We start from the raw sequence: 15,102 nt of genomic DNA, 5'->3' as shown, positions 1-15,102 counted from the left end.
TAAAGTTTAGTGGTAGATTGGTTTTCTCTAGGTTTTCAATCTCAAGTAACACATGGAAGTAGTAATATACATTTCTCTTTGTATTCTTTATGTTGGCACACAACCATGGTAATTTGCATTTTATGAAAAATTAAGACAAGCTCTTTACACCTTTTCTCCTTGGGACACTACATTCCTATTTTGTCCTTTATTTATTGTGATCAGTTTAACCTCACATGTCCACTCAAATCATCCTGATTAAGTACAATGACCTCCACTTTGAGTATTTTCCATTTAAAAATCATACACATGCATACATATGGAGACAAAGGATTAATATTGGTTGTCTTCTTTGGTTGCACCGTACTGTTTGGGAGACAGGATCTGACTGAACCTAGAGCTCATCCATTAGGCTACACCTGGTGGCTAGGAAGCTCTGGGAATCTTCTTATCTCTGAACTAAATCTGAGTTTGGTGGTTCTAAAATGCTCACCACCACACTAACTTTTATTGTTGTGGTGGTTTGTTTTTAGTTTTGCTAGTTTGTTGTTGGTGGTTGTGTAGGTGGTGGTAGTGGTGGTGGTCTGTGCATGCATGCCTACTCAGGGAATATAAGCTCGGTTCTCCATGTCTACACTGAGAAAGATTACCAAATAAACCATTTTCCAGCCCTGCAAATCTATCTTATTTGGCCCATTAGCAACATATGACACAGTTAGTGAACTTTTCTTCCTTAAAAGTTTTCCTTCACTTATGGTAGTATTCTTTCTACCAATTGTTCTCTTCCCTTGCTGGTTCCCTCTCAACCCCCCCCCCCCTTGCCCCATGCAGAATTACAAATATTTAAGTTCTCTGGGGGTCTGTCTTTAGATTCCTCATTTACACTGATGATCACTCCCCCTTGAAATTTCATCCAGAGTTCAAGGTATAAAAATTGCCTTCAATTGGAGTATTTTTTTTTTTAATCTTCAGTCCCTATCTCTTTCTTGAACTGACATATAATGGCAGCTTCCTCAATGCCTTCCCAGGCAGGAATGGATCTCCTGTTCCTTTCAAATTTAATACTTCTGAAACTATTAAACAATCAAATAAAAATGTAGTTAATATGGTCATCATCTCAGGTCTTACTTGGAAACCATGTGATGACTACAGTCATTGGTACAGTAATGGAGAGATGATCTAAGATAGTTTGGTGATATTCTTCCACAGGAATATTCTGCTAGGGTCGTTGAGACAGCCTGATGGAAACAGGTTGTTTCCATCCACTGTTGTTACTAAATCTGTACTAAGTTATGATGGTAAGAACTGATTTACCAGTTTGAATTGGCTTTCTAATATTAACAACAGAGTCCAGATGACACCAGTAACTAAGCTTTCACTCTCCTATCAACTGTACCTGAGGCTGACATACTGTGCTCACTTTTGTAAAAAGTGGTAATCCTCTTTTCATCTTTCAGCAAATGTCTGCCTCTTGAAAATTTATGATCTTGACTACCATAAAATACCTAGTGGTTTTCATTGATATAGTAGTATGTGATCATACTTCTCTGGTTTACAATTCAGTAGGACTAGAACAGAACCAAGGATAGATAGATAATGAAACTTAATTTAGGTTCATGTGCCCAACACAAGGCTAGTTTCTCCATTCCTACCTGATACTTAGTTATACTAGGTTAATTATAAAGTTAGTTATGATACTAACCATTGATTTTTCTTGTTCTTCATTGAATTTCTGTATATCCATATCAAACTTCTGAAATGTAGTTATATCCTGCTCACACAATTTGTTGTTGATCACCTCGCTGTAAAGCAAAGTAATGAAAGCAGTCACATTTCAAACCAATGTGAAAAAAGACCACTCAAAACAAATTAAATAGACCATTTCATACTATAAAAGGAAAAACAGCAGTACATAATTATCTAATGGGAAATCATTACAGATTTTTCCCTAACAGATTATCAGAGAAGTCTTCTTTTATGTTTTAGCTTTTCAAAATTAAAGAGGTTTTAATACATATACATCTTAATTTAGGAAATTAATTGTATTTCAAAGTATTTTTTCATTAATTTCTACCAAATATAAGGTCTAATTTATTTTCCTATATTTATTCAGTTAAGACTTAGTGCAAAACATAAGTCAATTAAAATATATAAATTGTCTGCATATGTAATTGATCCTTTTCCATATTGTTATAATAAACCATAAATTACATTTCTAAGATTTTGTGCAAGACTTCTGTGTTTCCACAATGAAATTAAATCAAATTTTAAAATCTAATTAACAGGTACTTAAAGTAGAAAATAAAAATTTTCACAGATTTCTGAGAATTAGATTTAGTTTCCTTGAAGGCATGAAGTTATAGGGTTAAATGCTTAGACAAAATCAAAGACACACATTTTTTACTAAAATCTCAGACATGGCTTTTTTTTTTTTTTAAAACTCAGCCATATATAATTTTTTCAATGATACAAATGTGACCCTACCAAACTAAAACCTCTACCTCTCCCATTTGTTCATTTGCCAAAGTCATTATAATTTCTGGTTGCTTTCTTTGAAAGAATCTTTGATATAAGTTTCCATGTGTTTTCTCTTTATGTGGCTCCAGGTCCAAGGTATCTCAAATAATCATCTGATATCTATGGGCAACAGGCACATATGTGGTGCACATATATACCTGTAAGCAAAACACTAATATACAAATATGTCTGAAAAATAAGTATTAAGAGCATTGTTTCCTAAGCCATGTAAGATGTTTTGGGCCTATGATCCTAGTCTAGGAAGCTTAAGCAGGAGATTTCCAGTGTATAGGACAACATAGATTACATAGCAAAATTCAGGCCAGCCTGAACTACATAGTGAGACCATATCTCAAAGAAAAATTATTGTCTTCTAAGAAAGCTCATGTAACATTCAATTACATATAATTTAAAACAGATTCTTTTGGATCTGAGTATCATTCTCTCACTGGTTAGTAAAGCTGTCTTTTACTTTCAGTTACATAATTCATTTTATGAAAAAACAAAACAAAACAAAACAAAAAACAGTGAGGGGATTGGAGAGATGATTCAGCAGTTAAGAGCACTGGTTCCCTTCCAGAGATCTGAGATTGGATTCCCAGCACCTCCAAGATGGCTCACAACCTATAACTCCAGTTCCAGGGGAATCAATGCCTTCATCTGGCCTCCTCAGGTACCAGACATACAAGCTGTGTGCAAGCAAAACAAACATACCCATAAAATAAAATTTTTTAAAAAAGTAATAAGGGTTACATTAAAGAATTCAGTTTTGCACTGTGTCAAATAAAGAAAGAAGCACAGAGGAGTCCTAGAAAAGAAAATGACTTAATATAAAATTAATACTAGGTCAATGAAAAACTGTTGAATGTACAGAATTTTGTATACATATCACTTAGGTTTGAATACATGGAACTATAAAAAAGTTTACATCTTTTTTTTTCCTCTAAAATCCCTTCAAAGCAGTTATGAAGATACCTCAATAGTTAAGAGGGTTTACTGTGAAAGGTGGAGGTTCGCAAATTTGAATCTAGTACCCATCTAGAAAACCAACCATGGATGGTTGCTTCTACAATAGCAGCACTGTGGTAGGCAAAGTGAGAATTGCTAGGACTTGCTGGCTGCTTGTCTAACTGGATGTTCAGTGACAGAGCCTGACTTAAGGGAATAAGGTGGAAAGTAATAGAGCAAAACCCAACATCCTCCTCTGCCCTCCACATTTGTATATATGCACCACACACACAAACATACAAAAAAATAAAAATTAAGTTTAATTAATGTCACACCTCTGCAAAAAGCACCATTTTCACTCTGTACCACAGGAAAAAGTAAGTCCATGATGCTAAATCAAAAATATTTGCAAGAGTCTGTGTCATGAGTAGACCTTGGGTGCTGACTCTGCAACTAGTCCCACAATACCCAGAGGAAGCTCAACTCCCAGGTGCTCTAACACACCCAGGATCACAGCAATGGCATCAACATCAGGAGTAACTTGAGTCCCTAAGGATCCAGGGACACAGGAACTCCTGCCTTGCCAGTGGCATGGATTCCTTCTGGTCTGAAACTGCACCTGGATCAGACCTGGGGTACTGGCTCTGCACCCACTCTTAAAACACCCAGAGGAAGCATGACTCCCAGGTATTCTGAAATGCCCAAGATCACAGGATTACAGAGGAAGCTCAACTCCCAGGAGATCAGAGACACCCAGGAACACTGGAGTTCTGACAGAAGATCACAGCTGAGGGCACGACATCTTTCCCAACACCCTGTGTATGTGGGACCCCCACAAGAACCAGGGAAACAAAATCATCCTCACAGCCAGAGGCACAGGTTCCTTGCAGCTTGCAACTGTGTCTAGAGAAAACATAGGGCTCTGGCACCCCATCAAATCTTGCAACACCAAGAAAAAGCTTAACTCCCAGGAGCTTTGACACAGCAGGATCTCACTAGATTGTTCACACCAGGATTTCAGGATCCAAGAGGCAGCATGACTTCCAGGAGTTCAGACACACCCAGAATATCAGGATCGCAGGATCCCAGGATCCCAGATAGCTGGACTCCAATGAGTTCTGACACAACCAGGATTACAGGAGGGACAGGCTCCAGTCAGAGACAGCAAGGGAAGGTAGCACCAAAGAAAATGAGATAGCAAGAGTTAAGTGCAAGAATATAAATAATAGAAACCAAAACTAGTCGGCATCATCAGAACAGGTGAAGGAATTGAACAAAAACCATCTAGGATCTAAAACTGGAAATAGAGAATAAAAACTCACAAAGACAGATGAACCTGGAGAAAGAAAACCTAGGATACATTGATGCAAGCATTTCCAACAGAATACAAGAGATTGAATAGAGAATCGCAGGTACAGAAGATACCATAGATACACTGACAGAACAGTCAAAAAATGCAAAATGCAAAAATCTCCTAACCCAAAACATCCAGGAAATCCAGGACACAATGAGATGACAAAACCTAAGAAAAATAGGTATAGAGGAGAGAAAAGATTACAAGTCAAAGGGCCAGCAAATATCTTCATCAAAGTCATAAATGAAAACTTTCCCAATCTAAGGAAAGAGATGCACATGAACATACAAGAAGCCTACAGAAATCCAAATAAACTGGACCAGAAAAGAAATTCCCGCCGACACATAATAATCAGAACAACAAATGCACTAAATAAAGATAGTATATTAAAAGCAGTAAGGAAAAAAGGTCAAATAACATGAAAAGGCACACCTATTAGAAATACACCAGACTTCTCACCAGAGACTATAAAACCAGAAGATTCTGGACAGATGTTACACAGACCCTGAGAGAACACAATTGCCAGCCCAGATTACTATACCCAGCAAAACTCAAAATTACCTTAGATGGAGAAACCAAAATATTCCACGATAAAACCAAATTCACACAATGTCTTTCCACGAATCCAAACCTTCAAAAGGTAGATGGAAAACTACAACACAAGGAGGGAAACACTATACCATACAAAAATCAAGAAAGAAATCTTCTTTCAACAAACCTCAAAGAAGGTAGCAACATAAACATAATTCCACCTCAAACAACAAAAGTAACAGGAAACAACCAACAGTCACTGGTCTTTAATATTTCTTAATAGAAATGGATTCAATTCCCCAATAAAAAGACATAGATTAATAGACTGGATACATAAACAGAACCCAGGATTTTGCTGCATACAGGAAACCCACCTTAGTGACAAAGACAGACATTACCTCAGAGGAAAAGCCTGGAAAATTTTTTCCAAGCAAATATTCCCCCGAAACAAGCTGGAATAGCCATTCTACTATGGAATAAAATCAACTTATAACCAAAATAATTTTTTGTTGTTCTTTTTTGTTTTTGTTTTTTAAAGATAAGGACTGTCACAATACTTGTCAAAGGATGAATCAACAAAGATGAACTCACAATTCTGAACATCTATGCTCCAAATGCAAGGAAACCCAAATTCATAAAAGAAACTCTACTAAAGCTCAAAGTACATATTGTACCCTATAATAATAGTGGGAAAATTCAACACCCCACTCTCAACAACGGACAGATCCTGGAAACAGAAACAAAACAGAGACACTGTGAAACTAACAGAAGTTTTGAAACAAATGGATTTAACAGAGGTCTATATCTATAGATATCATAGAACATTTTATCATAAAACAAAAGAATGTCCCTTCTTCTCAACACCTCATGATGCCTTCTCCATTACTGACCATATAATGTGTCACAAAACAGGCTTCAAAAGATATAAAATTATTTAAATAATCCCATGAATCCTATCAAGTCATCACTGACTAAGGCTGATCTTCAATAATAATATAAATAATCCAGGCATGGTGACATATGCCTTTAATCCCAGCACTTGGGATGCAGAGGCAGGCATATTTCTGGTTTGAAGGCCAGCCTGGTCTACAAAATGAGTTCCATGACAGCCAGGGATAAACAGAAAAACCCTGTCTTAACCCCCATAATAATAATAATAATAATAATAATAATAATAATAATAATAATAATAAAATAGAAAACCCATATACACGTGGAAGTTGAAAAACAGTCTACTCAATGATAAATTGGTCATGGAAGAAATAAAGAAACAAATTAAAAGTATTTTGAGTTTAATGAAAATGAAACTACAACATATCCAAAGTTATGGGACACAATGAAAGTATTCCTAAGAGAAAAACTAATAGCTCTGAGTGCCTCCAAAAAAGAAACTGGAGGGAGCATACACTAGCATCCTGACAGCACCATTAAAAGCTCTAGAACAAAAGGAAGCAAATTCACCCAAGAGGAGTAGAAGGCAGGATAAAATCAAACTCCAGACTGAAATCAAACAAGTGGAAACAAAAAGAACTATACAAAGAATAAACCAAACCAGGAGCTGGTTCTTTGAGAAAATCAACAAGATAGATAAACCCTTATCCATACTAAAGAGAGGGCACAGAGTCAGTATCCAAATTAACAAAACCAGAAATGAAAAGGGAGACATAACAACAGAAACTTCGGAAATCAAAAAAAAAAAAAAAAGATCCTACTATAAAAGCCTATACTCAACAAAACTGGAATATTTGGATGAAATGGACAATTATCTAGACAGATATCAGGTACCAATTTAAATCAGGATCAGATAGACCCTGCAAACACTCCCATAACCCCTAAAGAAATAGAAGCAATCATTAATAGTCTCCCAACCCCCTCACCAAAGATAAAAACCCAGGATCTGATGGGTTTAGTACAGAATTCTATCAGACCTTCAAAGAAGACCTAATACCAACACTCTTCAAACTATTACGCAAAATTAAAAAGAGAGGGAACACTATTCAATTTGTTCTATGAAGCCACAATTACACTTATACCCAAAACATACAAAGACCCAAATGAAGAAAGGAAACTTGAGACCAGTTTCACTTATGAATATTGATGCAAAAATACTCAATAAAATTTTGGTAAACCCAATTCAAGAACATGTTACAATGATCATCCTTCATGGTCAAGTGGTCTTCATCCCATGGATACAGAGATGGTTCAATATATGGAAATCCACAATGTAAACAATGGCAAGGAAAAAATCCACAGTATAATCTCATTAGATGCTGAGAAATCATTTGCAAAAATTCAACAACCCTTCATGATAAAATTCTTGGAAAGACAAAGAATTCATGGCCCATACCTAAACATAGTAAAAGCAATATACAGCAAACCAGTATCCAACATCAAAATAAATGGAGAGAAACTTGATGCAATCCCACTAATATCAGACAAGACAAGACTAGATAAGGCTTCCCACTCTCTCCCTACCTATTCACAGTATTATATAATATAGTAGTATTCTATAGCACTAGATGTTCTATCCATAGCAACTAGACAACAAAAAGAGGTCAAATGGATAAAAATAGGAAAGGCAGAATTCAAAATATCACTATTTGCAGATGACATGATTGTATATGTAAGTGACTCCATAAATTCCATCAGAGAACTCCTAAACCTGATAAACAAATTCAGCAAAGTGGCTGGATATTAAATTAACTCAAACAAATCAGTAGCTTTCCTCTACTCAAAGGATAAACAGGCTGAAAAAGAAATTATGGAAACAACACCCTTCACAATAGTCACAAATTATCATACCTTGGTTTGACTCAAACCAAGCAAGTGAAAGATCTGTATGACAAGAATTTCAAGTCTGAAGAAAGAAATTGAAAATCTCAAAAGATGGAAAGATCTCCCATGCTCATAGATTGGCACAGTTAATTTAGTAAAAATGGCCATCTTGCCAAAAGCAATCTACAGATTCAATGCAATCTCTATCAAAATTCAAACTCAATTCTTCATAGAGATCGAAAGAGCAATTTGAAAAATCATTTGGAATAACAGAAATCCAGGATATCAAAAAAACTATTCTCAACAATAAAAGAACTTCAGGGGGAATCATCCCCGACCTCAAGCTGTATTATAGAGAAATAATGATAAAAATGTATGGTAATGGTACAGATACAATGACTTCATGAAATTCACAGGCAAAAGGATGGATCTAAAATATGTCATCCTGTGTGAGGTAACCCAATCCCAAAAGAACAAACATGGTATGTACTCACTGATAAGTGGATATTAGCCTAAAAGCTCAGAATACCCAAAATGTAATTCACAGACCACATGAAGCTCAAGAAGAAGTAAGAGGAAAGTGTGGGTGTTTCAGTCCTTCTTAGAATGCGGAACAAAATACTCCTTGGAGGAAATATGGAGACAAAATACAGAGCAGAGACTGAAGGAATGACCATCTAGAGTCTGCCCATCCTGTGGATCCATTCCATATACAGACACCAAACCCAGTCACTATTGTGGATGCCAACAAGTGCTTGCTGACAGGAGCCTAATATGGCTTTCTCCTGAGATGCTCTGTCAGAGCTTGGCAAGAACAGAGGCTGATTGTCACAGCCAACCATCAGACTGATCAATGGGTCCCCAGTGGAGGAGTTAGAGGAAGGACTGAAGGATCTGAAGGGGTTTGCAACCTTATAGGAAGAACAACAAAATGAACGAACCAGACCCCCCAGAGCACTCAGAGACTAATCCACCAACAAAAGAGGGGGTCCCATGGCTCCAGTTGCATATATAGCAGAGTATGACCTTGTCAGACATCAGTGGGAAGAGAAGTCCTTGGTCCTGTGAAGGTTCAATGCCCCAGTGTAGGCAAATGCCAGGGTGGGGAGGTGGGAGTGGGTGGGGGGTGAACACCCTCATAGAAGCACAGGGATGGGTTATGGAATAGGGAGTTTCTGGGGTGAAACCAGGAAAGGGCTATTATTAGAAATGTAAAGGAAGATAATAGAGAATAATAAATAAATTAAAATAAAAATATTCACAAAATACTACATATAAATAGGAATAATTCATTAAGATGTCATATAGTATATTAACTAATATTTCCTAATATGTAAATTATGTTAATACTATATAGTTTTAAACACATTATATATCCAAAAAACATACCTTCAAATTTTCCCAGAATATTTTGTACTGGAGATCTATGAATTAATTAAAGCTTTAAAAAGTAAGGATACCTTTTGATGGCTCAGCTTTTGTCCTACAGCAGGACGATGAGAGTTTGACCCACAGCACTACACCCTCCAAGAAAACCATTCAAATTAAGGATTAATCTTACGGAAATATTGTTTATAATATATATCATATTCTAATTATTAATATAGATTACTTGCTATAAAATCAATAAAACTTTTCTGGAAGTACTTACACTAAGAAGGAAATAATAAGTTTGAACATATTACCGTGTATCTCCAACTATTCCTTCAGGATTTGCATTCCCATCATCATGAGTTACTGGATTCTGTACTGGGTTGGTAATAAAACAAGATACTAAAACAATTATGTTATTTTGCAAATTTTAATGAAATGCTTTGTGATCATTCAGGCATAGTGCCAACATTAGGTTTTAAAGCAGATCTATGATTTGTCTAGAAGTTAAACAAAATCAAGTAATGTCTAATTGTCATCTAGAAATATAGTTTAAGCTATTTATTTACATGTTGTGATTAAAGACAAGAGATGCAATATGAGATTTTTGATCTTCATTACAGTCCTAAGAAGAATAACTAGAAAAAAGGAAGTGTAACATTAATGCCCAACATAAGATATCTGGTATCTTCCATAAGGTCCAATTCTGAAGCATTCCCATCTTGCTGTTCACCACTTAACAAATTACAGTTTTCCATTGGTGTCTCTACAGAACGTGCAAAACGCTGCCATTCCACTGAGAAACTTACGTTTTCAGATTTAAAATAAAAAAATAAATTTTCTCAAGCCATTTGAATCAAAAAAATCACTTAAACTAATAAAATTGAAATATAAAATAACATTAAGGAATGATTTTTACAAAAGCAGCACTTCATAATTGTATGAAGGGTTTAAAGTTACAACCATATTTCTATTACCCTCTGATTTAATACTAAAGACTTTAGTATTTAAACATGGAACAGAATAGTTGGCTTCAAAGATAGCCATTATAAACCTTAACTTTAATATGTATACATTTTTTTAAAAAGAATTAAGTTGAATAAAGTATCTTGGGCTTCCTTACTATAAAGGACTAAGAGTTTGTTATTTTTCAGTTTAAAACTCTCTCTCTCTCTCTCCCTCTCTCTCTCTTTCTCTCTCTGTCTTTCTCTCTTACACACACACACACACAGGCACACAGGCACACAGACACAGACACACAGACACACAGACACACACACACACACACACACACACACACACTATGATGGCTTTAACTGTGACTTCAAGTGGGTTTATATCTAATCATAGAAGGATCTGCATTTTGGTCCCATTCCTGCTAGGTTATTGATAAGTTAGAGCAAATGTGTCTGCATCTCAATCTCCACATAAAATCATAGTTGCTATGATCACAACCAAACTCTCAATCTTTTTCATCGCAATACAAATGTAAATTATAAAGTTCTGCCTGTCTGGACATATATTTTACTGCTACAGCAAGAAGCTCTGTGTTCAATCTTCCGTTAAGAAAAAAAATTAAAAATAAAAAATAAAACAGGCATGTATCCTCAGGCCCCAGTACATTTGTAAGGCTGAGGACTTCAGTTTCAAGGCCAGTTCAAGCTGCACACGAGGTTTCAGACACTCCTGAGATAGAGAGTTAGAGCTTACTTCCCTAAACCAAAACAACACACAAATAAACACAGCCTGTCCTGAATTATGTCTGAAGTCCCAGTACTTCTGAGGCTGAGAGGAGCCTCAGGATTTTGAGGCTGTTTGGATCCTATATAGACAAATTTGGGCAATCTGGCCTTTCAACACCAGGTAGAGGAAAATGAAGACTGGTCTTCAGTTTGTTTTTATGAATTTCTGGCGGGAATGGAATGGGAAACAAAATACCCATGGAAGGAGTTACAGAGGCAAAGATTGGAGCTGAGACTGAATGCATCCAGAGACTGCCTCACTCAGGGAAAAATCCCATAATAACCACCAAACCCAGACACTGTTGAAGATGCCAACAAGAGCTTGGGGACAGGAGACTGATATAGCTGTCTCCTGAGAGGATCTGCCAGTGCCTGACAAATACAGAAATGGATGCTCATAGACATCCATCGTACTGAGCACAGGGTCCCCAATGATGGAGCTAGAGAAAGTACCCAAGGAGAATAAGGGGTTTGCAGCCCCCATAGGAGGAGGAACAATATGAACTAAGCAGTAACCCCAGAGTTCCATGGGACTAAAACACCAATCAAATAAATCAGATGTTAGGACTTATGGCTCCAGCTGCATATGTAGGAGAGAATGGGCTAGTAGGTCATCAATGGGAGGAGAGACCCTTGGTACAGTAAAGGTCCTATGCCCAGTATTAAGGAATGCCTGGGCCAGGAATTGGGAGTGGGCGTGTTGGAGGCAGGGGGAGAGGGGAGAGGAGAGGGGATTTTCAGAGGGGAAATAGAAAAGGGGATAATATTTGAAATGTAAATAAAGAAAATATGTAATAGAAAAAAAGGAATGAAACAATTCATTTGCAGGTTATATGAAATAAATTCATGTTTTGCTAACATATAGGAACAATGTTCAGGTCTTTTCCTGGGGTAAAATCATAGCAAGTTATTGTTTCTCAACATATTGTGACTACAGTGCCAAGAGTAGGTATATGCACTGCTAAAACTCAGGTATAGGAATATATAGATATAGGTAAAATTAGAAACGAAGTATATGAAATCTCTTAGAAAAGACTTGTACCATTGCAGGTGAGTTGGTAAAAGTCTAAGGAACTGCAGGACACAATACCGAAGACTGGATATACTATACCTTCAGAATGAGCCTCCTCCAAAACATTTATGTCATCTTCATCTTCATCATAGTCAAGAAGTAATAAGTAACCGTTCTTTGGTACCACCCACATTTTCTTTGCCATTTTTCTCTTAAGCACTCAGTTGTCTTCTCAGTTACAAAAATAAAAAGGAAAAAAGAATAAAAACATAGCGATCTGAATCCAAAGGTATCATTTAAATAGTTAAAAATGTCAAAAAGTCAAATAATTATCTTAGCTCATTGAAAGATTGTTTCTTTTGTTTTTTAACACTTATAGTTTTAATAATTTGTCTTTATCATAGAGTTTTGAATACATATACAATATAGTGACATATATATATATATGTATACACACATATGCTTTCCCTTACAATTTCCTCCATGTATCCCATTTATCATGTCCCTCTCCCTCCCAACTTTGTTTTAAAATCTTCCTTAACTAACGTATTTAAAAACCTTCTTTAGAACCCAAGTTAACAATCTACCATTTCTCAGTTTAAAAAAAGGCAAAAACAGGCCAGCCTTTAATGTGTGAGTCCTCCCCTTCCCACCAAAAATGTTGAGCAAAATGTGTTTGCATTTAAACTTTGAGGCATCTGAATTTTGATCCTATATCCCAAAGATTCTTTTTAAACAAAACATCAGCAATTCCGTTTTTCAGTGAATCTCAGTTTTAAAGTAAATTCACAGTACTATTCAGAAAGATAATGAGCATGGTAACTATATATTCATGTCAAGAAGACCCAATGCTCAGTCTACAACAAACACTAGCCACCACCACCCACACAGAAAATCCTTATATTGGAGAAACGTGGGATTGGGGGAAGCCGAGGATTTCAAACATCTGCAGATTTTTAGTTCAAGGCTTGCCCAAGCCAGGCCAGCCTGAGCTACAAAGGAAGATCCCTTTCTACAGAAATAAAACTGAGTGAAAACACTGAACTTGGTGGTGCAAGTCTTTAATCCCAATACATGGGCGATTGAGACAGGAGGATCGGTGCTCAGAATCCTTCTCAGATTACTTATTAATCTCTTGCAATGTCTCCTCTTCTTCTTTTCATTCATTCTTCCTCTACCACTCCCTTCTCTGCAATGTCCATACAGTGTATACCAAAGGAACACACCATAGAGAAGACAATGAAGAGGGAGGAATCCTCAGTGTATTTCTAATGGATCCCAGACAGCACACAGGACAAGCACCAAGTTGGACCCTAAGGCTCCTTACAGCACACAGGACAAGCTCCAAGCTCCTCACTCACAGACCCATGCTCCCTCGACCCCCAATCCTTCAGCCAGCTCGCTGATCCTATCCCCAGGACCCAAGATTGTGTCCTCCAAGGGTTCACAATCCTCTAAGGCCCTGACCTATTCAATCCTCTGCCATGAATATGGTCCTTCACCTTCATTTAACAATCAGAAGCCATAGGAAATGGGGACCAGGAGGCTTTTCCTCACATAGTGACCACCTGGGCCTGATATGCCACACCGTGACACACCTCGATTAACTGTCCAACAACCCTGATCTGAGCAAATTATCACTTACAGGTTATCTCAGAGGTGAACTCCTTCACAACAGCACCCTTCCGTGCTCAGCTCCTCAACGGTAAAAAACCGTTGTCAGCAGAGATGCCTGGACAGAGGCTTCTGAGGACCCTTTGTGACGCAAGCTGGAGTAAACAGGTCTCACCCAGGGACTGCACTGATTGGCTGAATATATCCTGCGCATGCGTACATGGAGTACCAGGCACCATTGCTTCAAAGGGAGTTTTCAGGAGGTGGGAATGAGCTACTACTGGCTTTAAGACACTTTCTAGGTTCATAAGTCCATACAGACTTGAAAAACTTGAACAAACGTGAAACATATGAAACAATGCAAATGACACTACTTTATTTCAAATGTAGAGGCTCTTGTATGCAATTTCTGTTTCTATTTATTTATGTGCATAACATTTAATGTGTGTGGACTTTTTCTGAATATACTTACGCACACCACAAGAGTTTATTCTGTCCTAAGGGATCAGAAGGGAGCATCCAGATCCCCTATATCCCCTGGTACCCTCCTGTCTCCACCGTCCTAGTACTGACCTTGATTACAAGAATGTGTCTGACCCTTCTGGCCCTCTCTCTCACTTATGCCTCTGTTGCCTACAGAGTCTGGAAGTGTGCACTGATTCTCTGAAACTTTAGCTGTGCATAAATTGTGATCCAAGATATGGGTGTTTTGTGCCCCGTCATCTGCATAGAACAGGTGCTTTTAACAGCTGAGTCATTTTTCCAAGCACTGTTTTGTGCACTTATTTGCACTCCTCTGGCCTCTTCAGGTACCAGGCATGCATCCGGTGTGTTTAAATTTATGGTGACCCAACACCCACCCACACACCCCCACACGCACCCACACGCACCCACACACATTCACACACACACACACACACACACACACACACACACACACACACACACACACTGTACACACACATATGCCCAATGATAATTTTTAATTTTCATATTTCTCTATAACTCCTTTTGTACTATTTCATGCCTTGTCCAACTTTATTGTGAGGTGTATTCCTTTTCTTTCTTTGTTTTTTTATTGTTTTCAATTTTTACTAGATATTTTCTTCATGAACATTTCAAATGCTATCCTGAAAGTCCCCTATATGCTCCCCCTCCCCGTCCTGCTCCCCTACCCATCCACTCATACTTCTTGGCTCTGGCACTCCCCTGTACTGCAGCATATAAAGTTTGCAAGACCAAGGGGCCTCTCTTCCCAG

The 15,102-nt window shown here is 37.4% G+C and overlaps 1 protein-coding gene across 1 annotated transcript; it reads right to left on the bottom strand.

The window, feature by feature from the left end:
• Window positions 1–1,037: 1,037 nt before the first annotated feature.
• On the bottom strand, window positions 1,038–13,949 carry LOC147004771 (X-linked lymphocyte-regulated protein PM1-like). Its single transcript, XM_085837838.1, has 5 exons — window positions 13,875–13,949; window positions 12,329–12,457; window positions 9,790–9,853; window positions 1,682–1,781; window positions 1,038–1,052 (listed from the first exon to the last, which is right to left on the bottom strand). Exons 2-5 carry the CDS (start codon window positions 12,432–12,434, stop codon window positions 1,038–1,040), a joined length of 285 nt encoding a protein of 94 aa, XP_085693964.1. The 5' UTR covers window positions 12,435–12,457; window positions 13,875–13,949.
• Between the last annotated feature and the right edge of the window lie 1,153 nt (window positions 13,950–15,102).

The sequence above is a fragment of the Mus caroli genome, unplaced genomic scaffold (genome assembly GCF_978045245.1).
Source record: "Mus caroli unplaced genomic scaffold, Mus_caroli_1 scaffold_5, whole genome shotgun sequence".
Taxonomy (NCBI): domain Eukaryota; kingdom Metazoa; phylum Chordata; class Mammalia; order Rodentia; family Muridae; genus Mus; species Mus caroli.
The sequence above is the reverse complement of the archived record's forward strand: the minus strand, read 5'-3'. Positions and strand labels throughout refer to the sequence as shown.